The sequence below is a fragment of the Rosa chinensis genome, chromosome 6 (assembly GCF_002994745.2).
Source record: "Rosa chinensis cultivar Old Blush chromosome 6, RchiOBHm-V2, whole genome shotgun sequence".
Lineage (NCBI taxonomy): Eukaryota > Viridiplantae > Streptophyta > Magnoliopsida > Rosales > Rosaceae > Rosa > Rosa chinensis.
In genome coordinates, this window is record NC_037093.1 from 39253229 (window position 1) to 39280174 (window position 26946).

General features: G+C 41.5%; 1 protein-coding gene and 1 pseudogene across 1 annotated transcript; one reads left to right on the forward strand and one right to left on the reverse strand.

Moving 5' to 3' along the window:
- Positions 1–482: 482 nt before the first annotated feature.
- Positions 483–2450, forward strand: LOC112174662 (RNA polymerase II C-terminal domain phosphatase-like 4). The gene has a single exon (XM_024312462.2). The coding sequence runs from the start codon at positions 905–907 to the stop codon at positions 2150–2152; it is 1248 nt and encodes a 415-aa protein (XP_024168230.1). The 5' UTR covers positions 483–904; the 3' UTR covers positions 2153–2450.
- A 1977-nt stretch (positions 2451–4427) lies between these two features.
- Positions 4428–7144, reverse strand: LOC112171308 (annotated as a pseudogene).
- Between the last annotated feature and the right edge of the window lie 19802 nt (positions 7145–26946).

A 26946-nucleotide genomic window follows, 5' to 3' on the forward strand; every position in this document is an offset into this window, starting at 1 on the left:
AAAAAAAAAATAGAGGTCTTAGACTCTTAACAAGTAAATTGAATTTTATACAAAAATAGCCTTAAAAATGTAAATGCCAATTCTAAGAAGTTCCAATTGCAAATAACAAAAAGAAATGGGGTCGTTAAGAAAATATGTCACTCTTGATGTCACTCTGTTTACGCGACTTCACTAAACGCGTTCCTAATCTCACTGTGAGAAAGATTTACTAAACGCTCATTAAAAGTAAGACTTAGGGGGGAGGATATAGAGCCTTCCAAACTAAAGAAATTGAAATATTGTTATAAACAAAACAAAAAACAAACAAACAAGCAACAAAAGAAATAGAAGTTTAAGTAAATTGAATTTTATACAAAATTGACCTTAAAAATGTAAATACCTCCCATTGCAAATAATAAAAAGAAATGGGGTCCGTAGGAAAATATGTCACTCCTTACGCGGCTCACTACGCGTTTCCCAGTCCCATTACGATAGGGATACACTCGCCTCGCCTATATAATTCTCCTCTTTCCTTTTCTCCTCGCTCTTCTCTGCATTTCTAATTTCTCTTCTACAAGAAAACCCCCAATTTTTTTCCGGCGGCGGAGCCCTAATCCCTTCGTCCTTGGTTCGCTGTGCTCTTTCAATTCGCCTTATTCTCATCATCGGAATACAATTGACGACGATCTCAAGCCGCGCTGAACCCAACGAAGAAGATCAGAGACTACGACGACGACGGCACAAGGCTTCTTCTTTCCTTGTTTTCTTTCACATTCACTGCGTGCGTATGTATTTGATTCAGTTTTCTCTGCTCTCTTTTGTATTAGTGAAACCCTAATTTCCATTTGTCACTACTCTTTATCGATTGTTCTTTATTCAATTCTGAAGAATTTGCCATAAATAAATTCAATTTTTCTTGAATATCATGATGAGTGTGGCTACTGTGTCTCCGATTTTACATAATATTGATAACCGTGTTGGGTATCTTAAGAGGGGACTAGGGTTAGATTCTGATTACAGTGACCTAGGAGTGATAGATCAGAGGGCCAAAAGGCTTAAGGTAGAGACTGATGTGCTGGGAGTTTCAGAAGAGGCTAGGTTTGCTTTTGATGAAAAACCCAGGTTTTCTGAAGTGAGATTTGGGTATATACCTAAGGGGTTATTGCTTAGGAGTGATGAAATTGATCGATTACGCAGCGAAAACACTAGGAATCTATTGTTGAACCATAAGAAACTTCATCTGGTTCTTGATCTCGACCACACCCTGCTGAATACCACTTTCCTTGATGAGATGTCACCCGACGAAGAATATCTGAAGACCCAAACCCAGTCTGATCATTCTCTGCAGTATGTTCACGTTGTTGACACTCCCAGTAGGCAATTGATGACCAAGTTGAGGCCTTATATCAGGACGTTTTTGGTGCAAGCCAGTCAAATGTTTGAGCTGTCCATATACACAATGGGTAATCGAGATTATGCGCTAGAAATGGCTAAGCTGCTTGATCCAGGAAATCATATCTTTGGTGGTAGAGTCATATCGCGTGATGATAGCACAGAAACAGATAGAAAGAGTCTAGATGTCCTGCTTGCCCGAGATTCTGCTGTTGTGATCCTTGATGATACGAAAAATGTATGGACAAATGACAACAGGGACAATGTAATAGTGATGCCTAGGTACCATTTCTTTAGATCTAGTTGTCAAAAGTTTCGCCTCAGTAAGGGTATGCCTTATTCTGAGCTGAAGACTGATGAATGTGATCGTTATGGAGGAGCTTATCTTGCAAATGTACTACGACTTCTTGGGTATATCCACACCATATTCTTTAATGAAGTTGAGTTACAGGGGTGGGATCTTATCGACAGAGATGTGAGGCTTGTCTTGAAAATCCTTAAGAAGGAAGTCTTGAAGGGCTGTAAAATTGTTTTCAGCCATGTATTCCCCTCAAATGTCGAAGCTAATACTCATCCTTTGTGGAAGATGGCGGAGCAGCTGGGCGCTACTTGTTCAACACAAGTCGATCCATCAGTCACACATGTAGTTGCAGCAAATGCTCGAACACAGAAATCGTGTTGGGCAGTTAAAGAAAGAAAGTTTTTGGTGAATCCCCAATGGATTCGTTCTGCAAATTTTATGTGGCAAAAGCAACCTGAAGATAATTTTCCCTGTCAGTAGTTCATTACTAACACTGAGCAACTCTTAATTGGACTGATAATAGTTTCAACTAAACTCTCCAGTTTACTACACCCTGCAAGCAAAAGCCAGTTCCCACAAATGAACATAAAAGAGAGAATGAATTGCAAGACCAACACTTTTGGAAGTCTGAGAGAATTTTTGAATGAAAAAAATTGTAAAATTTCGATCTTATAAAAAACCTTCTCTAGGCTATAAATTTTGTCTGCTTTGTTCTTGTCTCAACTTTATATTACGCCTTTAGAACTTGTTGTACCTATTCAGTTCTTTCCAATTTATAAAATCATTTACAAGAACCATGAAAATTGACGTGATAGAAATTATCAAATGACCAGAAATTTTTATTTACTATCTTAAGACAATTAAAAATTCAATGAAAGGAAATATATGAAAAAAAAAAGGAGAAAGAAAAACAAACAACAACAATAAGGGCAATGTCCTATCGCAATAAAATTTGTCGGGACAGGTGCGTGCTCCACTCTTTTTGTTTTTTTGAGATCGTTTGTTAAGTTTATCAAATGAATTCCATTTCCTACATGAATCAATTAGTATGTTGAAAATTGAGTGGGAACAGGTTATGGCATAATTTGTGTGATGTAAAAAAAGATTCAACTGTTGTGTATAGCATAATCAAAAAAGGAAACTCAGACATTATCGAGAATTTGAACAAACAAATCACGTCAATTTTATTTACTTACTTAAGTGAATAAAGATAGAAAATGAACAAAAATATATGGGAAAAAAAAATAATGGAGGAATGACCTATTGTTGGATATATCTAAGTAAATTTCATTTCCGTATATTGGTAAATTCTTTGGATTCTAAATAAGTTGTAGGTTCCAAATTGCCTTTGATAATCGAGTGGGAGCCAGTTATGACATGATTTGTCTTATGCAACTAAAAGTTCTTTATCATATCACATATGAATCATTAAAAGTTATACCTAGCTTGAACTTTATCAAGAATATGAACACCTAAACCACCAACGGTGTCAATTTTATAGACCAAGCAATTGTTAGTTTGTTTACTTTTTATAGTGGAAAGAAATAACAACCATAGGGATGTCAGAGGCGGTGCAATGCTCCATTCAATTTCAGTTTCTTGATTTCTTGTACTGAGAAGAGGTTCAGAATCAGCACACACTAGCACTGAGAAGTCTAGCTTGAATAAATGTTAGCAATACATAAGGGTAGGGAAATTTGTTCCATGGAAAACAAATCTTTAAATTCCAAATTTTGTAGCAACATAAGTATAGGTCTTGCCACTTAACACATGTGTGACTGATACGTATTTGAAAGAACATGATTTATTGATTTCCGGTTTTGGATCTTCTCAACTCGTGGTGACTGGTGGAGAGGTTGCTAATTTTGTTGTTTATTTATATGCTCTGGCAGTTTGTGTAACTCCACCTGGTGCATTGAGTAAAATATGTCATTTCCATGCTAATTTCTCATGCAACGAAGTTTCTTTCATATCTTGCACGATTTCTGGATTTGTCTAGTGCCGTCTCGGCTCACTTCTTGTTGAAGGAAAGGCTACAACAATCAGGAGCATGCACTTTGGTTGTACATTTTGAACCTCCCTATGGGCTAACAAACATACTAGTCTACTTGGAATCTGTCATTACGGAAAATATACTTCTCTTGGTTCCCAACTACATCTAGGGACTCTGTTTCTTTATGTATAATCTGTTTATATGATTAGCTGTGTGTAGCTATGTTCTAGTGCTTAAGGTTGTAGGCATAAAGGCCATTGGAATTCCAATAAAGCTTACTCTTATACTGTAAGAAGGATATGTGAGATTGACTGGCTTGAGTCAAAGAACTAGTTGATAAAGTTGGTTGTTGGCCTGCTGTTTTCGATGGGATATAATAGTTTAACTAGTCAATTTTTTACATAATTCAAAATTTATGTTTGCTAAGGTGCTTTACTTCAATAAATTTTTTGAACAAAAGCTTTCGGGAAATGATACTAATTCTTACTTCAATTGGCATCATTTACTCCCCATTATTATTGTTGTCTTTTGGTTGAAGATTATCACCGCTACATTTTTGCTTCCTATACCTCAGTGTTGGATTATGATTGCATCAATGCATTGCCTTGTTATTTTATGACTTACAAGACGTTAAATCATAGTCTTTTCTCTTTTTCATTGATTTGAACTATACAGATTTCATGTAGGATGCTAGCAATTTAAATTTCTGGTTGATACAACTTTTGCTTCTCAGAGACCAAAATGTTGGCGTTTTGGCTAGAATTAGGTCCCAAGGAACCTCAACTCTTCAATAAGAGCAGTTAAATCGAAGAACGATGAACTGCCTTCTTCAACAGCCTTGCTTCCTATCTCTCCAAGCTCTTTAACTCTGCTTCTCATTTCCTCTGCTTCATCACCCACCATGATTTTAGTCACAACCTTCTCTATGGCCTCCATCTTCACGCTGGCTTCACTCTTTAGACTATCATCCTCAAATGTATCCCACTTTTCAGCCCCAACATCAACCTCAATCCCAAGCAACTGAGTCACCAACTTCTCATTGTAGAATTGCTCTGCGGACATTGGCCAGGTGATCATTGGCACCCCAGCAGCCACTCCTTTAAGGATAGAGTTCCAACCACAATGAATCATAAAGGCCCCAACTGCTTCATGTTCAAGAATTAGTAGTTGGGGAGCCCAGCCTCTTATTATTAGTCCCTTATCTTCTAACCTCTGCTCAAATTCTTCATCAGGCAACCACTCTCCTTTATCATTCTTCTCTTTCTTGACAACCCAAATGAATTGCTGATGAGAAGACTCAAGAGCCAAGGCAATTTCTACAAGCTGATCATCACTGAAATTGGTAAGGCTTCCAAAACATATATAAACAACCGAATTGGGTTCCTTAGTATTAAGCCAATCAAAGCATTCATGTACTCCATCAGCAGAGCCTTCCTCTCCCCTCGCTGATTTATCTTCTTCTGCCTTGTTGCATAAAGAAACCGGGCCGATATGCCATGACTTCCTCCCAAACACCTTCCTATAGTGATTTGCATATTCTGGTTCAAGTTCATAGAAGCTGTTAACAAGAATCCCAAAGCTCCTTTCGTCAACCTCCATAGATGCTTTGACCAGCTTGGAGAGTTCTGTTTTAGAATCCACATTAAGAAAAGCCAGTACTTGGTTTCTTGTGCTCTTGATTTCATGTGGGAGATTAGGAATAACAAAAGATTCTAAATAAGATGAAACCTTCATGTGAGGTTGGTACAACATCACACTCAATGAAGCACACAACGGGGAAAAAAATCAGCTCCATGAAAGACGAGCTTCGGAATCCCAAACTTGGCAGCAACATCTATAGCCCAATGAAATACAACATCTGCAACAAGGCAGTGAAGACGACGATGTTGGTCCAGAATCTGCTTTACCTTTGGTTCAACCAGAGCGGTAGCTTCCATGAGTTTTCCCTTTATTTCTCGGGTTGTTGTTGAGTTCGAAGTTTCAATACCTTCAGATAACCCTACTTCAGCCGATGGGAATTTGATGACAAGAAATTCAATTCCAGAACCCAAACTTTTGCTTGTTCGGAGTTGTTTGGAGAGAAGTGCAGCACTAATAGGGGTGGTTATTATGGAGGATTTTACACCACGTGACGCAAATAGTTTGGCAATGTCTAAGAGGGGTAAACTGTGGCCTAGACCCATAAGTGGAAGAAAGAAAATGTGAAGCTGCGTATGAGCTTGTTTCCATAGGATTGTAAAAGAGGAGCTGTAATGCACATAACAAACACAATGATAATGATGATGATGAACAACTAGAAATGGAAATGAGAGATCGATCTAAGAGGGATCGAGTACGTGGGTATAAATAATGTAAGGTAGTGATTTCCCTAGCAAAGAAAATAGTAAGAAAGAGACTTGGGTGGCAGGACTTAATTGTTGGGTTCGAACTGAAAAAAGTTTGCGCTCAATAAATTATTGAAAACGTGAAGATTATTCAGTAATTTATATAGCATAAACGTGAAGATCAAACGGCAGGTTTTGTCTTCGATTAGATAGCTTGCAAATGTTTTCATTACAAAGATATACCAAATTACATATTGCATGCTTCACATGGAGTATGCAATTTGGTATTTATCATAATACTCTATAACTTGGTCACATCTTTATGTCATTTAATTTACTAAATTACCCGTAATACTAAAGATGAACCATACATGTCATGTTATTTATACAAATCAAACTAGACATCTATTTATAGTTAATGAAACATGCATATCCAAAAGTCTTCTGATCCAAGGGTTGAGTGGCAGCTCATGCACCAAGCTCCTTGAACTTATTTTATCCTCCTCCTTGATTGATTCAATCATGGAACTCTAATATTTTTATGTGTTGAAAGTGAAATATTTCAAATAATAAAATCTTTACAAATATAAATTACATCTCGTTCTATGTTCTTATCTAGCTCTCAATTATATATATTGCCTAATTATTTTTTAATCTCGTGTTTATAATTGCAACAACTTTTTAATCGGGTGAGCTTATGCTATATATGTTTAGATATTTTTCATTTTAATCTTAGCTAAAATTACAACCAGTTTCAAAAAAATAAATTGAGTGATAATGCTTGAATTTGATGCTGGCTCTTTCATACATGAAATGTTTATAGTTTATACTAACATTTGTCTTTTATTAGTCATTGTTATAATTCTCTTTTTGTCGGTCTTGTTTATGCTCAATATGCCCGATATTATCATTTTGTTGATGTCATAATTTAGTTCGACAAATACTTTTGACTTTTCAACCCATTTCACGTAGGATGCGTTAAAATGTCAAAGAGTCCACGTAGGACTCTCTAACCTTTCAACGCACATAAACCTTTCATCTAGAAAGAAAAGGAATCTTTAGACATAAATAACGATGACTAGAGAAAGGCCTAACCATGGTATGCCAAGTCTTTAACCTTGGACCTCCACCTCTTAGGTCTTGGACAGTTACCATGTTGTTGACTTGTCATCTTGGACAGCAAGGTCAAAGCATATCGTGACCTGGCTATTAGAATAGCATAGTCCGAAGGAATCAGGAGCCTCAACCCCCAAGGCCAAGAATTCGACTCCCAAGGCTTAGAAGCCTCGACCTCTAAGGATCATGACCATGACTTCCAAGCCTAAAGCCTCGACCTTCAGGCTCACACTTGGACACAGTCAAGGAGACATGGTAGTATACATCAAGGACCAACTCTCACAAAATTTTCCACGTGTCAAGCTTCAAAACCCAGTATGGCTCTCTTGTCATGTCAATAGTGAGTCGAGGAAAAAGGGTGGTTTATGTGGCGACACCTGTCACCGACTCTGTCAAACCCATCCTGGAGTGTCAGTAAGCAGAGAGTGGGGGCTGACACCCCAATTTTATGGGATTGAGCCCATGCCTTTCCCTTTCCACCTCAACCCTCTTCTCCTATAAATACCCTGCCTTCACAAGGCTGAAAGGGACTTCAACTCTCTCTTTTCTCCTAACACTATGCTAAAATATCTATGCTATGAAGCTCTTCCAACTAGAGGCTAAGGCTGTGGACGCCCAATAAGGAGCTTGGAGGCCCAACATCAAGTGAAGGAAGTATGAGGCGAGGCTATCACTTTCACCCAACCAAGGAGCGTGGACACCCAACACCAAGTGAAGGAAGTCTGAGGCGAGGCTACCAGTTTCACCCAACCAAGAAGCGTGGAGGCCCAACATCAAGTGAAGGAAGCCCAAGACGAGGCTATCAGTTTCACCCAACCAAGAAGTGTGGACGCCCAACACCAGGTGAAGGAAGTCTGAAGCGAGGCTATCAATTTCACCTAACTAAGGAGCATGGAGGCCTAACATAAGGTGAAGGAATCTCGTGACGTCAGGTGAGGGGAGTCCGAGACTAAACTATCAGTTTCACCCAATAAGAGAACTGTTATGATGAACCTCCTCCAACTTCAAGTGGTGGACGTCCAACGTCATGAAGAAGATGATATAAGTCCGAGACGGACTATCAGTTTCATCTGTCAATGGGGTTGGATGCCCAACTCCAGGTGAAGGAAACCCGATGCCAGACTACTAAATTTACCCAACAAGGGAGCTGGATGTCCAACGTCAAGTGGAGGAAGCCCAAGGCAAGTTTATTAGTTTCATCGTACAAGGGATTAGACAACAAACGGTCATATTTGCATCTATTCTCAAGAAGAAATGATCAAGGCCTTCCTGCTTCACTCAAGAAGAAAAGAGCGGTGTCCAAGGCCAAGTTTCCAATCTTACTCAAGTAGGTCGAAGGAAAAGGACCATCGAGGTCTTACCTTCAATAGTTCAGTTACAAGAGGTGGACGACCAAGACTAGGCACAGGACCACCAGGACATACCTTCAGTCACAAGTAGAACACTAAGGCTACTCACATAGTCAAACTAATCGAAGAAAAAGATAGGCCCACTTGAAACAACCCTACCATTTTACACTTGGATTTCAACAGAACTTCTATTGACTCGTTGATGCCGAAGTTGGCACCAACACATTTTATAAAAATTATTTACAAGACATCAATCTTTTATTTGTTTATGCTCAAAGTGTTAGCGTTGTATATGGATTTCAAAGGGATTCTACTTTTAAATGGTAGAAGCTGTTTAAGCGTGGTTGGTGTGGGTTTGTCAATGAGCCAAATTGATTGGGCAAAATGGGGGCAAAAGTTGTTGGGAGAGTGTGGGATCCGGGTAGAGGTTTGAATTTGGTGCCTTCCTACCACGGTGGTAGTAGCGAGTAAAAAGTCTTGGCGGTTGCGATGGCGCTTCAAGTAGCCTATGGTCAACAAGGGTTAGTCTAAGCGTTCTATGGTTGGATCGGCCGTATGATTCCAGCATTATTGTTGCCAAATTATGGATCCATTTTATTTGAGGTACGTTTGTGGCATTTTTTAGAGGAGTTGACATCGGCTTCTTCATTCCTGTTGGGTCGACTGTGATGCAGGTGATAGGGTTTCTTCCTTGAGGTTTATGGACCAATGTTGTTGACTGACCGATAGCAAGGTGATGGATTGGTGTGATGGTGGCGCTAAGGGTGACTTCAGTAATTAATGGATTGGCTGCCAGGAAAAGACTTAATTATACTTAGGCGCAATTCTATTTTTCAAAATTGGTTCGGGCTTTATTGGATGGACTATGGCAGTGGTAATTGGGTAAGTCTTAGATCCGGATTTGGAATCCCGGTGCATTTTCTATAAATTTGGTATCAGGGGCAGTTCTCATTTTGGTACGTGTGTACCCATTTTTTTTTTTTTAGGAGAAACGAGAACATTTTCGTTAAACATCGAAGCAAACATTACATGAAGCTACCACAGTCTAGAAATAAGCCCCTAACTAGTAACATCCAAAGCTCCCAATGAAATTAAGAGCCCAAGTAAACAGAACAAGAGTAGGGTAAGGCCGATCAAGATTCACGACCATACTAATAAGGAAACCCCCAATCAATGAACTATTCAATACAAAAAATAACCTAACGACAAGACATAAAACCCTACCTTCATCTTGTCACCACCAGAGAAAACAGAACCATCATCACCCCTGGGTTAATGACCTGCCCAATAGGTAGAAAATTTATTGAAAACAAATACAACTAAAGAAAGAAAAACCAACAACCACCACCAACAACCCAAAGACAAAACCTAGCCCAACCACCAACAACCACGCAGCAAGGAGAAACGAAGTGTAGCATAACCAGCACCAACACACAGCAACTTCACCACTAGCACACCACCATGCAACAACCGTAAGAAGACTTCAGGGCGCCACTTGGAAAGCTAGATCCGAAATGCTGATGAGATCAACAAAACATCTCTTGAAGCTATGGCATGATCCCACCCTGGTGACCACTGCATCTGCCACCAGCCAGCCACCCAACGCCACACCTACACATGAACACCCATGAACAACGCTGGACAGAAAGAAAGTGAAACCTCCTGAGCCGATGTATAACACTCAACCATCACTCGCGGACTACGGTACCTCCAGTGGACCTCTAATCCTCAAATAACCTGTGATGACCAAAATTTTCGTTATTTAATTATTGCAATTAATAATGGACCATTTATGTTAATTATGAGTATTTTGCTTGATTCATATGTCGTATGTGAAGTGGAATTGTTTCGGACGATTAATTATTCGAAAAGTGTGGTTTTAGGGGGGAGGTATGAAGGTTGACTTTTTATACATTGAGATTCTCCACACGAAATTTCTCGAGCGCATCGATATGAGTTCGTGGACATGCAGCACGCGTCAATTAGAGTTCATATGAGAGAAGCTATTAGCAATTGAAGATTAGGGAAATTTCTATAAACATGAAAAATTCTGAGATTTTTTCATAAATCCCAAAATTTTCCTTTTTCTCATTTTCCTCCCCCGACTTCTCTTTGTTCTCTCTCCTCAGACCCGACGGAAACCCATCGACCCAACCTGACTTGTTCTCTCTCATCCAACCACCTTCGGTGACGGGACAAGCCAAGACCTACTTAGACCAGCCTCGCGCGTCGCCTTGCTGTGGCGGTTTGTACAGTGATTCACCGGAAAGTGGAGATCGGAGCTCCCAAACCCAAGCCGTTCGGGATCCGACCGGTTCTTCTAGATTCCAGCGACTCCTTGGCCGATCCTTCTAGATTTTGGAATCTCTTTCTCCTCTTGATCATCCCCATACCTGCCTTGAAGGACGATTTTGCGTGTGGAGTGAAATATCAAGGTTTGAAAATCAAAGGTGCATAACAAATCTAGAGCTTGATCAGACGGCAGAGATCGATCGATCTTGCAAGCTTGATCTAGGACGATCTAGACCTATCCAGACTTAGCTTCATGTATGAAAGTTGCTCAACTCTTCATGATGAACATTTCTGGATGGCTTGATTGTTGTGATTTTAAGTTTCACCGGTGGTGGTGTGCCACTGCCTGTGGCGACGCTTCGGCCATGTAAGGGACAGTTTTTGGTTTTATATATTACCTACTCATCGATATGAGCGTTTTGATAAAAAATACATAATTTTTAGAGATCGAATGAATATGTTATGATTTTTACGGTTTCGAACCATTCGATTATTTGATCCATGAGGATTCGCGCGATCGAACCACTTGTGGTTTTGTCATATCAATCGTAAAAGTATTCCGGAGACATTGGGAGGTCTCAGTTGTGGTTTTACCTCGATTGGCATGACTTTTGGGGATTTTAGTTCAAAATGGGTGTTTCAGACTGAAATCGCTTGTGATTCATATACTAAGTTGAGATCGTATGTGATTTGATACTTGACGAAGTACTTTTGGACTAATATTTTGTGGTTGTGCTGCCTTGTTCTGTATTGAAGACGCAGCAGGATCCAGAGGTGAGTAATCTCACAATGTTCATTTACGAACGGAGTTACCATTATTGTTTTGGGCGTTATTTATTTAACTACAAATTATAGTTAGTAATAGTAGGCATTCCTGAGCGAATGACCATGTATAGATATATATTTACGTGAAATACATATATTCTTGTGAGTGATGTGTGATGAATAATATGCATGATTGTGTTCATATTATTGTTGAAGGCGACTTTTCGGGAAACAATATTGTGGAAAAAGATGTTTTCTATTGTTTGAACAGTATTGAGTTTGATGTTACATTTTTGAGTCAAGCGTGACTTATTTTAAATGTATTGGTCTTGGTACCAAGAGTCACAGATGGTGAGCAGGGATGGGGAAATTTTCTATTAGATTTATGTAATGTTTTTTGGTCAGGTGCGACATACTTAACGTTTGATTTTAAGACCAGATGAGGTTTGAAAATCTTATGTCACGGATGGTGACCAAGGCAAGAAATCGGGAATCACGCCTTTGGCCGGGCAAGTGGTTACGATCTGTTAGAGCTCTAGTCTGTCTGCCATTATAGCTTATGGGGGTAACGGTCGAGGTTGCTGAGACTCATAAGTATGTAGTTTAAAAGAGAGTCTCGAGAGTATTCTTTCTTTTAATGTCTAGATGAGACTTGATTTGCTTATTGAGTTAGCAAATAGTACTTTGTCACAGTGGTGACTTATGTTGTCCCTTCGGTGGAAAGGACATGGAATGTTGGAAGGAATCACGTTTGCTTTGTTTCCTTAAGTTGCCTGGTGTGGGTTGTTGATTGATGTTCTTGAGTTACTCATACAAGCTTTCTTAAGCTTATCGGGTTTGTTGTGTGGCAACCCGGTACACTATTCAATGATGTAGGGGTTTTTGCTGCAGGTCAGGGTAATCATGGCTGAAGCTGAGGTATCATGTTGGCAGCAGAACGGGTAGGAAGCAAATTTTGTTGTCTTTGCCATTGTTATGACTTCCGCTATGTAGTAAGCTCTTAGGAGCTTTTATGTTTATCTTGTTGTGGCAATTTAATTCGTAAACTCGTGTAATATATGACTCTGAGGATCAAGTTTATATTGACGTTGTGGGTTCAGGGCATCAGTATGTACTTGGGTTAAAAGGAAAAAAAATTTCAAGTATTTTGAATTAATGGCTTAACTATCACGCATGTATAATTATGAGATTATATATTGATTTTTATTTGTGTTTAAAAATCGGGACGTGACAGTTTGGTATTAGAGCATAAGGTACATATTTGGTGACAATCAGTACTACTTGAGTGATGGCCCCTCTACAGCGGATCCCCATCAGATACTCTTCGGTATTGATATAGTCATTGGGTATGTAGTGAGGTTAGAGTGTTGAGACGTCAGACAGTGTCGACTCACTGATGTAAGTGTAGGAGCTTTGGGCAGCTTCTATGAGTTAAAGTCTTTTGAGGAATGAGAACCTTTAGATTTAACTCAAGATTGACGTAGTGGATGGAATTGTATCCTTTGACGTAGTGTGGTGGTTGATTGAGTCATAGTATTGACTTATACTTGTGTTTGAGAGTTATACAGGTATTAACCACATGTTGCTATGCTTCTCAGGTAATGGATCATTTGTGAGGCAGAGCTAGGGGTCGAGGTAGATCTAGAGGCAGGGGTAGAGCTTGAGGTACGGGCAGGATCCCTTCTATTGACGAGATATTAGAGGATGATGTCAAGGCATCAAATGTTGAGTTGCCTGCTCCACCTGTTGTGGATGTTATGATGCCACTCATTTGTCGAAGTTGGCAAATGAGATTTCAAGGTTGGGAGCAGTCTTTTTTAAGAGAGGTATGGATCACATATTGGCAGATCAGTGGATAACATGAAGACCTACTTCTAGATGATCGTCTGTGACGATATGGAGAAGAGAAAGATAGCCTCGTATATGCTTCAAGACGATGCATGAGTGTGGTGGAACTGCACACAGAGAGTTATGGATGTGTCCACCATGACCTAGGATGATTTTGTGGAACTGTTCAGGAAGAAGCACTTTTCGCCTTCAGTGAGGGAGCAGTTGGAAAGGGAATTCATCTCGTTAGTCCAAGGGACTAAGAGTGTGAGGGATTATGAGGCTGAGTTCTCAAGGCTGTATTGATTTGTGACACAGATGAATGATGAGAGTTTGTCCATGAAGTTTCAGCGAGGGCTGAATGCTTCGAACCAGCACGATGTCGCTGTTCTAGAACTGAAGACAGTGGAGCTCATTTTGGTTAAGGCTTTTGCCATTGAACAGGAAAACCAAACTTTCCAGGAACAGGAGTCGGCTGAGAGGGACTCCCAAAGGAAGGGAAAGACAACTGCTAGGAGCAATAATGCCTCAAGGAATCGAGGTGGATTCTGGAAGAGGCAGAGGACTGATCAGTAGGCTCTAGCTAGGGCAACAGCTGTACCTGCTAGGGTTGCACCTAATAGGCAAGTGGCACCCCAGAAGTTTTTCAATTGCAATGAGATGAGCGATATCGCTCGAGCTTGCATGAAATCGAAGAACTTAGCATGCTGTACATGTGGCCAAATGGGGCATTTCTCAAGGGATTGTACCTAGTAGGGTAGGGGACAAGGGAACCAACAGAGGCAACTGCCTGTGGGGCAAGCTAGGGTGTTTGCTATTGGTCAACAAAATGCAGGGGTGGAAGGTACCTTATCTATCTTTGATTTCCTTGCTAGAGTGTTGTTTGATACCGGAGCGACTCATTCTTTCATATCTAGTTCTACGGTTGATATGTTAGGTTTGACTCATGTACATACCTCCAACAATATGGAGGATTAGCTACATCACCAAACATAAGTAACACCCTCTTGGGGGGCCCGCAAGCCATGGTGGGCCCCAACCGAGACATGCATCCCTTAGCCAAATGTCCAAGCTATGCCACGGTAGTCGGAAGCGGCCAATACCTCGCCTTGCCAAGTTACCTTAACAAGCATGTTTTCTAAAGACTAGAATAGTGGGTTTAGCATCCCACATGGAAGAAAATGTAAAGTGGAGGGGTTCCCTTACCTATAAAAGGGATCTCTCCTCACACCTAGAATCCATCCCACTACACACTTTATAATTCCCTTGGGCCGCAAGGCCTAAACACACATAGTACAATATTCAAGTGGACACAGTCTCCCGCTAAGGCGGAGACGAACCATTATACTTCTCGTGTGTGTGTGTCTCTCTCTCTCTTTTACGTTAATTAGATCCCCACAGATCCAAACGTTAACATTGGCGCAGTCTGTGGGGAGCCAACACAAAGGCTTCGTCACCTACCACAAACTTTGACCCATTAGGGCCGATCAATGCTTGATCAACGCCGACCAACTCTAGTCAACATCGGTCAACGCTGATGAAAGTTGGTCAACGAAAACTCACAAAAAAAATAAAAATTTTGAGGTGCCAATTTACTTTGGGCACCCAATCTTATCACTAGTGATGCACCACCAGCGTAAGTCTGTTGCTACTCATCTCATCTCTGCCAGAGTCACCGCTAGATGCCTAGTCCCTACTGAGCGGCATAGGCGCCTAAGCCTTGCACAACCACCCCAACATTCAGCGGCGAACATTACCCACTATCAGCGGTAACCCAAAAAAAAAAAAAACACAACAAAAACGCAGCTTTGGGTGCCCATTTACTCTGGACACCCACTTGAAGAGAAACTTGCAGCACAACAACGTCAGTGGCACTACCAGCCCCGGCCATCAAGCAGCAACCGCTAGGCTGAGTTCCAAGCTGCTCCGCCAAGAGCTTATCGTCCAAGATTTGGCGACTGTTACTCACCCAAAGCTCCCCTCCGTTGGACCATTCACTGCTAAACTCCACCACCGAGTATCTCCGCTAGGCCTGCCATCCAGCGCTTCCGCTAGCGAGCTCCATGCCTTCGCTGACTCCGGGTCACCGCTGAGCACCAAGTCCTCCGCCACCACTGGCCAAGGTCCTGCTAGGCAACAATATGGTTTTCCGGCTTCAAACTTCTGTGGCGGACGAAACCTCCGCCAGGCTTCGAACTCTCGGTTCGTTACTCTGCTAAACAGCTCCTCCACATGCTTCTGCTTGCTGCACTGCGAGGCTGTAGCACCAATGTCAATGGCCAGAGCGCCGCTGACCAACCTCCGCCAACCACCACCGCTGACCCCAAGCTTCTTCCGCCGGCAAAAGTTCCGCCAACCAGCATCACCGCTAGGAAACTTTTGCTGGCATCCTCCACTAGGCAAAATCACCGCTGGCATCCCCCGCTAGCAGAGCTCTGCCAAGCTGCTAGCGTGAACTTACACTTGCTGCTCGGCGCACTCACGATCCACAATCATTGAATCGCTCGATCATCTGCTAACCACATCACTTGCAATCTGCAATTGTAGCAGTCCCCAACATCGATCAGCGCCATCCGCTAGGCACCACCGCCAAACACCATCCGCCAACCCCAAGCTACGACAAACCTGATTGAAGAACACAATTCAAATTTGATCTGGACACCCACGATCAGCTTTATGCAGTACTCAAACCCAGCCATCTCAGATGTTGAGAAGCTCACTTCACTTTCGGTGTTGAGAAGCTGCTCCAAGTCGAACCACCAAGCTGCCTCTGTCAAAACACCGAAGCACAGATCATTCTTGCACTAGTCTTCAACCATGGCTTCGAGCTCCTACAGTAGTCAAATAAGCAAATTCACAAAAGCTAAGTCTGACCTCTTACTCCTTATTTAAGCCAAGTATCACGTGGCAATGGATTGTACCACATGGCAAGTTTATCAAACCCAAGCATGACTAAATTATTTAAAGTAGAGACGCACCGCATACTATCTACCGACCATCTGAGAATCTTGGCACATGCGACCATGCCTTAATTAAGTGTTGAAAGTGCTAGGTCCAACCATCTGACCATAGCACGTGCCATGTCTTAATTAAGTATTGCAACACCTATATGCAAACACATACACACATAACCATATATGTACTGCACACTTTCATTATAATACTTGATTACTAAAGCATGTCCCATAGCATCATACACAAGGCACCGATGCTACCATCTTGTATCCTTCTGGAAACTAACTTAATTGCATAGCTATTGTGCGTGTAACAACACATATGTCAGTATATGAAACGCTTCGCTCACCTACCCTATAGGCATCTGACAGGGCGTCACTTGTAACCACACACATATACTACGTATTCATGTCTCTCATTTTATGCAGTCATTTAGAACCCAACTATCCAAGTATGCCGCTTATTCTTCCAGCAAGAATAAGTCTAAATACTCATAAATACCTATGTCCCATGCTTAATTGATTTGTCTAATCTACTTGCCAATATTTGACATTCATGATACATGTATATCCATGGGCTCCAATTGATTCACATTGAAAATACTTAGCTCATGTCTGTATCTCACGTATATGCTCCTACGGACATATCTTATCATCTATTAGACATATACATTTGATATGTTAATTAGCAAACGAATTACATGATAACTTCATCAAAAATTCTTCCTTTATTGCCAAAATTTGAAATTTATATGAGGCAATCAAACATGTCAACCGATACACTTTGCTTATAATTTTATCAAAGTACATATGCAAACTATTACTTGTGATTTTACAAACTCATGTACTATTTCAAGGAGACATAATCACCGATCACCTCTCCAATGAATGAAATCATCACCCTTCTACTAAGGAACTTCACCGGAGCAACAGAGCGGTTATGCTTGGACAACTCCAACATGATTTGGGTACTTATATCAATTCTAATTCCAACTCGCTCCAAATCAGCATAAGATAAGTAACTTTATCTTCTCTTTATGCTCTCTCAATTTGAGCTAGTGCCATGACATTTCCATGCTTTTACTGGTTCTAAGCATGCCTACAATATATCACACTTGATACATTTACATGTCTAAATGATCCTTAGGCATGTTTACAACATACAAAATGTTATTAGCAACTTCGCTACAAATACATGCTACACATACCATGCTTCTATTTAATTGGAAAATTAAATAAACATGCATGTGACACTCAAACAACCTATGCTATGTCTAGAAGCTTGTGAGATTTATGACTTAATTAAACATGCTCAGATAAACGACTTGCTTGGGTTACGACTCGCTTGGGTATCGAGCATGGCCACGACTTGCTTGGGCCATGCCCCGCATGCTCGCACAGCGCCTACCCGCTCAACTACACCCAACTTGCTTGAACACAACCTAACTCACTCAAACACATCCAACATGTTTAAATTAAAGTTCCAAGTTCACAAACGCTTCATACCACTTCACCGGGAGCTACTCCCAAAATTTTATATGGACACCCATTACACTTGCAATCATCTAATATGCATGACACATGACCATAAGATCCATATATTATTACTTGCTATACTTATTTGTCATTGTTCATACAATTACAAACTTTACATGTACTCTATATGTAAACATATGGTCTAGCCTCCGGGCACCATACTTTTTCAAAACCCTCCCCATGAGAAAGAGACCTAAATAGGTCTAGACTCCACGAGTCTATGGTCCATGACCAACAGCCAAGCGGTAAGGCAACGCCTCACAATGACAATGACCACTACGTGGCATTGTAGTCAAGCTTTTCTCCTCTGGGAAAGAGTAAAGGGACCGGTTAACGCAGCCTACAACGGCAGCCATTGATCCGACAGTTAACCCCCGATGCTTGATTGGCTACCTAACACCCACTGTTTAGACGCAGCTCCCCTCATCAAACAATTTTCCGACCATACAGAGGTCTATAGCCAGGAGTGGGGGACTCCTCGGAGGGCCTAGCAGGGGCCCACCTGAAAGGGCATAAGTGTTCGCTCCAACCAATTCTAGATGGACGACGCACTTGTACTAATTATGCTCTCAATACGACACAAACCTACGCTTTGGTATCAACCCCGCAAGAATACCCTCCTTGATTGGGGACTTTGGGGACTTGTACATACAGCCCAGCATAATTAGCAACGGTTACGATCATGCCTCAGGGCATCACCTTTGAGCTACCCATTAATGCCTCATGGCAACCACGAGCTTCCCGCTCACGTGCTTCAGCTCATGCCTTCCCGACACCCGCTCACGCCTTCGCGGCAACCCCGAGCTTCCGTTCACGCCTTCCCGGCACCCCCGAGCTTCCCGTTCAAGCCTTTGAGGCAACCCCGAGCTCCCCGCTCACGCCTTTGTAGCAACACCGAGCTTTAGCTCACGCCTTCGCGGCACCCCCGAGCTTCCGATCATGTCTTCTCGGCAACCCCGAGCTTTACTCTCAAGCAGTGGCGGATCCAGGATTGAAGTCTTGGACGGGCTTGGATTTCTTAAACAAAAAAGAAATAGTACCTTGGATAACCAGATATCATACCAACAATGCCTCCACATCCTCCTGCCACAAATTCTTTGCCCCAACTGCTTGCAAGAAATTCCGGCCAGAAATCCATTTTTCCATTCACCAAACAACACCAATTCCACCAGCTCCTTCTCTTCTGATCAAAACCCAATTCCTATTTTTCATAAAAGCACCAACCACAAACCCAGATCAAAATTCTAGGGTCTCTGCCTTCTCAAATTCAGCTGGAAATAACTAACTTATAGAGTGCTGTATGTCAAATTCTATAGAGGGCTAATGAAGTTGGATACTTCCTTCTGGGTTTTCTTCTTTCTAACGAAGTTTTTTGAAAACCATACATCAACAGCAACAATAACAAGATGAGAAAAAGATGAGCTTTCTTTGAACATAGATGCACACATGAACAAGAAATTAAAACAAAGAAACCCCATGAAAGCAGCGAATCTTGAAGTAGAAAATGTGCAAATCTTCAAGTCACCGAATCAAATTCCAAGAAATTGAAACCGAAGACGAATCACAAATCTAACTCAAATGCCTACAGCATACCTGATTTCCAGTCTGCAACCTTCATTCAATCATTGAGAGAAGTGGAGAAGGGAGAACCGGTTGAGCCACAGGCGGCGAGAGGAGGAGGAAGTGGGAGAGACGATTCTCCAGTTGACCAGTTCGAAACTTCGAATAGGCCATAGATCGGTAGATCCGTAGTCGATGAGTGGACTAGTAGAGTCGGGAGAGCCGCTAGTGTCAAGCTGAGTCAGAGGCGGCGAGAGGAGGAGATGAGTGGGAGAGAGTCTCAGTCCGTAGTCGATGAGTGGAGTCGGAACAAGGATGTGGGGAGTTAGTTCGGGACTTCGGGTCGGGGTCTGGGCTTCTATTGTCTGGATGCATGCATCTAATTTTTTTTTTGGGCTTCAAAATCTCGGACTAGTCTGTGATTGGATCCGCCAGTGCTCTCAAGCCTTCCCAGCAACCCCGAGCTTTCCGCTCATGCCTTCCAGACAACCCCGAGCTTCCCGCTCACGCCTTCCCAGCACCCCCGAGCTTCCATGTTCTTGCCTCCCGGCATTCGTAAGTGTTATACTCACATCCTCTCAACATAATACACATTAATGGAACATTGAATTCTTCTACCATTTGTCGCTCGCGACAAATCGAATTCTTTTCTCGTTCCATTCATTCGAGCGACAACCAAACAAACACAAGCATTCGCGTATTCATCATTCACGAATTACAAACGCTTGCCTTCATGGTACTCATGCAACTTACACTGAGCATAACCTCGTCAAACTCAACCTCATTCGTTTTCATGCGCATTACGCATTTATCATATGCAATCCGTTTGCTCACACAACCATATGCGTTCTCGAGCCTATACGTCATAGTCGATCATACTCGGCGCCATTCATATGTATACATCAATATGTATCATGCACCTCGTACATTCATATATGCCAATGCTTATCAATGCAACTCACATACGTTGCCCAATACAATAAGCATTCTACATATGTGCGCTTTTGTCTTTGTTGTGCAGGTTAAGGAGTCCCTTCTTACTTACGGAGTTCAGGGACTTGTAGGGGCTAGGTGCCTCTCAGACGTTACTTATGCTTGATGACATCATGTGTATAACTCCCCAACTAAGAAGCTCCTCTTACTTGGGGACTTCGGGGACTTGTACATACCTCCAACAATATGGAGGATTAGCTACATCACCAAGCATAAGTAACACCATCTTGGGGGGGGGGCCCACAAGCCATGGTGGGGCCCAATCGAGACATGCATCCCGTAGCCCGATGTCCAAGCTACGCCACGGTAGTCGGAAGCAGCCAATACCTCGCCGGGAAGCCACCTTCCCGGCCTTGTCAAGTTACCTTCACAAGCATGTTTTCTAAAGACTAGAATAGTGGGTTTAGCATCCCACATGGAGGAAAATGTAAAGTGGAGGGGCTCCCTTACCTATAAAATGGATCTCTCCTCACACTTAGAATCCATCCCATTACACACTTTGTAATCCCTTTGGGCCTCAAGGCCCGAACACATATAGTACAATATTTAAGTGGACGTAGTCTCCTGCTAAGGCTGAGATGAACCACTATACTTCTTGTGTGTGTGTGTGTGTGTCTCTCTCTCTCTCTCTCTCTCACTCTCTTTTACGTTAATTAGATCCCTGCGGATCCAAACGTTAACAACTCCTATGCCTCTTGCTAGACCTTTAAGTGTTACTTCCCCACTTGGTGTTTCCTTTGAACTTCGTATATTTTGTGATGCATGCCCAATTGTGATTGGTGGTAGAGAGTTTACTACAGCTTTGATTGTGTTAGCAGATCATACGTATGATGTTATTTTGGGTGTAGATTGGCTAAGGCCAAACCATGCTATGATTGATTGTTTTGAAATGGCAGTGTCATTTCATATTCCTGGACAGCCGATGTTTCATTACCAGTGTTTTAGGTTAGATACTACTTTGAGGGTAGGATTCTTAGCTCATGTTGAGTCTGTGAGTAGTGCTATGGTTATGGCAGAGATAGCTGTGGTTTCCAAGTACAATGATGTATTTCAGGTGATACCAGGGTTACCTCCAAATAGGGTAGTGGATTATGCTATTGATGTGATACCAAGTACTGCACCTATATTGTTGGCACCTTTTCGGATGGCACCAACTGAACTTAAAGAGTTGAAGGATCAAGTTGAGGGTTTACTTGAGCAGGGATTCATTAGACCTAGTACTTCTTCTTAGGTTGCACTAGTAGTATTTGTGAGGAAGAAGGATGGTTCACTACTATTGTGTGTGGATTATCGGCAGTTGAACAAGGTGACGATCAAGAATAGGTACCCTTTACCTAGGATTGATGACTTGTTTGACGAACTTAGGGAAGCTACCGTATTCTCGAAGATTGATTTCAAATCTGGATATCACCAGTTGAGGATGAAGGAACAGGATGTACCTAAAACTGCTTTTAAGACCAGGTATAGACACTTTGAGTTTGTTGTCATGCCTTTTGGTCTAACCAATGCACCTGCTGCCTTTATGGACTTGATGAACCGTATGTTCAATCCGTACTTGGATTAGTTCGAAGTAGTGTTCGTGGATGATATCTTGATTTATTCCAAGTCGTTGGAGGATCATGATAAGCATCTGCAGATTGTGCGACAAATTCTGAGAGAAGAAGAGTTGTTTGCGAAATTGGAGAAGTGTGAATTTTGGTAAAAGGAGGTAAAGTTTCTTGGGCATGTAGTCTCGAAGGATAGAGTCTCTATGGATCCTTCTAAGGTTGAAGCAGTGATGAACTGGGGCCAACCCACTACGGTTACAGAAGTACGTAGTTTTCTGGTTTGGCAGGCTATTATCTTAGATTCATCCAGGGTTTTGGTAGTATTGCTTCGGCTTTGACCAAGTTGACTAGGAAGGATGTCCAGTTTGTGTGGACTGATGAATGCGAGCGGGCATTCAATGAGTTGAAGATTAGATTGACCTCAGCCCCAGTGTTGACTATTCCCACAAGTGGTGGTGGTTTAGTCATCTATAATGATGCGTCTCATCAGGGTTTGGGGTGTGTGTTAATGCAGCACGGCGGCATTGTCGCTTATGGCTCTAGACAATTGAATATTCATGAGAGAAATTACCCCATTCATGATCTAAAGCTGGTTGCGGTTGTTTTTGCCTTGAAGATTTGGAGGCATTACTTGTATGGGGAGAAGTTCGAACTCTTTTCGGATCATAAGAGTTTGAAGTATCTGTTCCCTCAAAAGGAGTTGAACATGAGACAAAGAAGGTGAATGGAGCTCATAAAGGATTTTGATTTCACCTCGGACTATCATCTCAGAAAGGCCAATGTAGTGGCGGATGCTTTGAGCAGGAAACCTAGGGGTATTGTTGCTTCTCTTATGGATCAGGAGTGGCTTATGTTGAAGACTAAGTCTGAGTTTGACCTTGTGCAAGCAGGAGTTGAAAATGAAATTTTCCTTGGAAGTATCATGGTACAACCTACTTCGATTTCCATGATTATTCAGGGTCAAACAGAGGACGAGTTCTCACGTGCGAAGTTAGTAGTGTTAGCTGTAGATTCGTCCATTAGTGTTCCATCTGAGTGGACAGTTGGTAGGGAAGGCGGTTTGAGGATGAACTATAGGTTGTATGTTCCAGATCGTGTTGACCTCAAGGGAGAGATTCTTCGTGAAGGACGTCGATCGCGGTATACTGTGCATCCTGGAAGCACCAAGATGTTCCGGGATTTGCGAAGGCAATTCTAGTGGAATAAGATTAAGAGAGATGTGGCAGAGTATGTTTCCAAGTGTCTTACTTGCCAAAGGGTGGAGGTTGAGCATCTAAGACCTGCAGGTATGTTGAAGCCATTACCTCTTCCCGTGTAGAAGTGAGAGTAGATCTCAATGGATTTTGTTACTGTACTGCCTAGATCCAAACGAAGTCATGATGCAGTATGGGTGATTGTTGACTGTCTGACGAAGTCGGCGCACTTTCTTCCTGTGTTGATAATGTATTCGGTTGACACGTTGTGCGAGCTTTATATTGAGGTGATTGTGAAACTTCATGGAGTACCTGTGTCGATTGTTTCTGATCGTGATGCTCGGTTCACTTCGGATTTCTGGGGCGATTTCCAAAAAGCCAAGGGAACTGACTTAGATATGAGTATGGCTTTTCACCCTCAGACTGATGGGCAGATTGAGCAAGTGAACCAGGTGATGGAGGATATGTTGAGAGCCTGTGTGTTGGACTTCAAGGGAAGTTGGGAGGATCATCTACAGTTGATTAAATTCTCCTACAATAATAGTTATCACTCCAGTATTGACATGGCGTCATATGAGGCTCTATTTGGTAGGCCATGTAGATCTCCCATTTGCTAGGCAGAAGTAGGAGATAAGGTGTTATTTGGTTCTGAGATTGTTCAGGAGACTACTGAGAAGATTTCGATTATCAAGGACAGGATTCGGATAGAGCAGAGTAGACAGAAGAGTTATGCGGATCTGAAAAGGAGATAGGTCGAGTTTAAAGAGAGTGATCATGTGTTCTTGAAGGTCTCACCCATGAAGGGCGTGGTGGGATTTGGCAAGAAAGGGAAGTTATCACCAAGGTTTGTCAAACCTTTTGAAATTCTGGATAAGGTAGGAGATTTGGCTTACAGACTTGCCTTACCTCCTAATATCTCCAATATGCATAATGTGTTCTATGTGTCCATGCTGAGGAAGTATGTCCAGGATGAGTCGCATGTGATTGATTATGGTACAATTGAAGTGAATGCATATACGACCTTTGTTATTGAACTTGTTCGTATCTTGGATAGGTCAACAAAGCAACTTTGAAGGAAGGAAGTTGACTTGGTCAAGATATTGTGGAGTCACCATGACGAGGGTGATGCTTCTTGGGAGTTGGAGTCGGACATGATAGCGAAGTACCCACAGTTGTTTGTTGATGAATGTGCTTGAATTTCGGGATGAAATTCCATCAAGGAGGGCAGACTGTGATGACCTGGATTTTTGTTATTTAATTATTACAATTAATAATAGACCAGTTATATGAATTATGAGTATTTTGCTTGATTCATATGTTGTATGTGAAGTGGAATTGTTTCAGGTGATTAATTATTTGAAAAGTGTGGTTTTAGGGGGGTACGAAGGTTGATTTTTTACACATTGAGATTCTCTGAATACCTCCATCACAAAAGTCGTAGAGCACGTTGATATGAGTTCGTGAACATGCGGCATGCGTCAATCGAAGTTCGTATGAGAAATTTATGAGCGATTGAATATTGGAGAAATTTCTACAAATCGGAAAAATTCTGAGATTTTTTTATAAATCCCAAAATTTTCCTTTTTCCCATTTTCCTCCCTCGACATCTCTCTATTCTCTTTCCTCAGAGCCGACAGAACCATGTCGACCCGACCTGACTCGTTCTCTCTCCTCTAGCCACCCTCGGCTACAGGACAAGCCAAGACTGACTCAGATCAGCCTCGCGCATCACCTTGTGGTGGTGGTTTGCATGGTGGTTCACCGGCAAGTGGAGATCAGAACTCCCAAAGCCAAGCCATTTGGGATCTGACCGGTTCTTCTAGATTCCGGCGACTCCACTACCGATCCTTCTCGATTTTGGAATCTCCTTCTCCTCCTAATCATCCCCATACCTGCCTTAAAAGACGATTTTGCTTGTGGATTGAAAGGTCAATGTTTGAAAATCAGCAGTGCACAACGAATCTGGAGCTTGATCAGACGGCAGAGATTGATCATTCTTGCAAGCTTGATCTAGGATGATCGAGACCGATCCAGACTTAGCTCCAGGTAAGAAAGTTGCTCAACTCTTCATGATGAACATTTTGGATGGCTTGATTGTTGTGATTTTGAGTTTGGCCGGTGGCGGCGCCTGTGGTGGTATTCAAGCCATGTAAGGGACAGTTTCTGATTTTATATATCATCTACTCGTCGGTATGAGCGTTTTGATATATAATACATAATTTTTGGAGATCTAATGAATATGTTATGATTTTTATGGTTTTGAACTGTTCTATTATTTGATCCATGAGCATTCGAGAGTTCGATCGACTTGTGGTTTTGTCATATCGATCGTAAAAGTATTTCTGAGACACTAGGAGGTCTCGATTTGCGTGACTTTTGAGGATTTTAGTTCAAAACGAGGGTTTCGGACTTAAATCGCTTGTGATTCATATACTAAATTGAGACGGTATGTGATCTGGTCCTTGACGAAGTACTCTTGGACGGATACTTTGTGGTTGTGCTACCTTGTTCTGTATTGACAACGCAGCAAGATCTAGAGGTGAGTAATCTCACAATGTTCATTTACGAACGGAGTTACAATTATTGTTTTGGGCATTATTTATTTAACTGCAAACCATTGTTTGTAATAGTAGGCATTCCTGAGTGAATGACTACGTATATATATATATATATATATATATATATATTTATGTGAAATATATATATTCTTGAGTGATGTGTGATGAATAATATGCATGATTGTGTTCATAAGTAACGGTCGAGGTTGCTGGAGACTCATAAGTATGTAGTTTAAAAGAGAGGCTCGAGAGTATTCTTTCTTTTATTGTCTAGATGGGACTTGATTTGCTTATTGATTGTTGAGTTTGCAAATAGTACTTTGTCACAGCAGTGACTTATATTGTCCCTTCGGTGGAAAGGACATGGAATGTTGGAAGAAATCATGTTTGCGTTGTTTTCTTAAGTTGATTGTTGTGGGTTGTTGATTGATGTTCATGAATTACTCATACAAGCTTTCATAAGCTTACCGTGTTATTTGTGTGGCAACCCAGTACACTATTCAATGGTGTAGGGGTTAATCCTACAGCTCAGGGTAATCGTGGCTGAAGCTGACGTAACTTGTTGGTAGCAGAAAGGGTAGGAAGAAAATTTTGTTGGCTTTGCCATTGTTATGACTCCCGCTATGTAGTATGCTCTGAGGAGCATTTACGTTTATCTTGTTGTGGCAATTTAATTTGTAAACTAGTGTAATATATGACTCTGAGGAGCGAGTTTATATTGACGTTGTGGGTTCAGGGCATCAATATGTACTTGGGTTAAAAGGAAAAAGTTTTCCAGGTATTTTGTATTGATGGTTGAACCATCACGCATGTATAATTATGAGATTATACATTGATCTTTACTTGTGTTTAAAAATCGGGGTGTGACCGAAGCCAGCGCCGACGAGGATGACCTGTTGGACGAGAGGGATAAAGGAAAAAAGTGAAACCCGATATAGGGTTTTTCAGAGAGAGGATACCAAATACCTAATTTTTTATATTTTTATTGGGATCAATATCGGCAAGGATTGCAGGGTATTGGTCTGAGATTATTAGCGAGTCTATTGATAGGTATGCTGAAAATTTTTGTTGTCAGCATCTTGTTAGTTTACTCTCCTTTGAGATTCACTCAATTGATGTGTCTCATTCTGACAGCCTCACATGGATGGGTCACTTTGTAATTTTACTTTTATTAGGCGAATAAATTGTCTGACTTCATTGAGAAATTTTATTTTTGAAATAAAATGTTAAATATATTAATCAATGAAGAAGATTACAATCAGATACT

Excerpts from the sequence above, each read along its gene's own strand:
- LOC112174662 (XM_024312462.2), top strand. The coding sequence starts at position 905 with ATGATGAGTGTGGCTACTGTGTCTCCGATTTTACATAATATTGATAAC.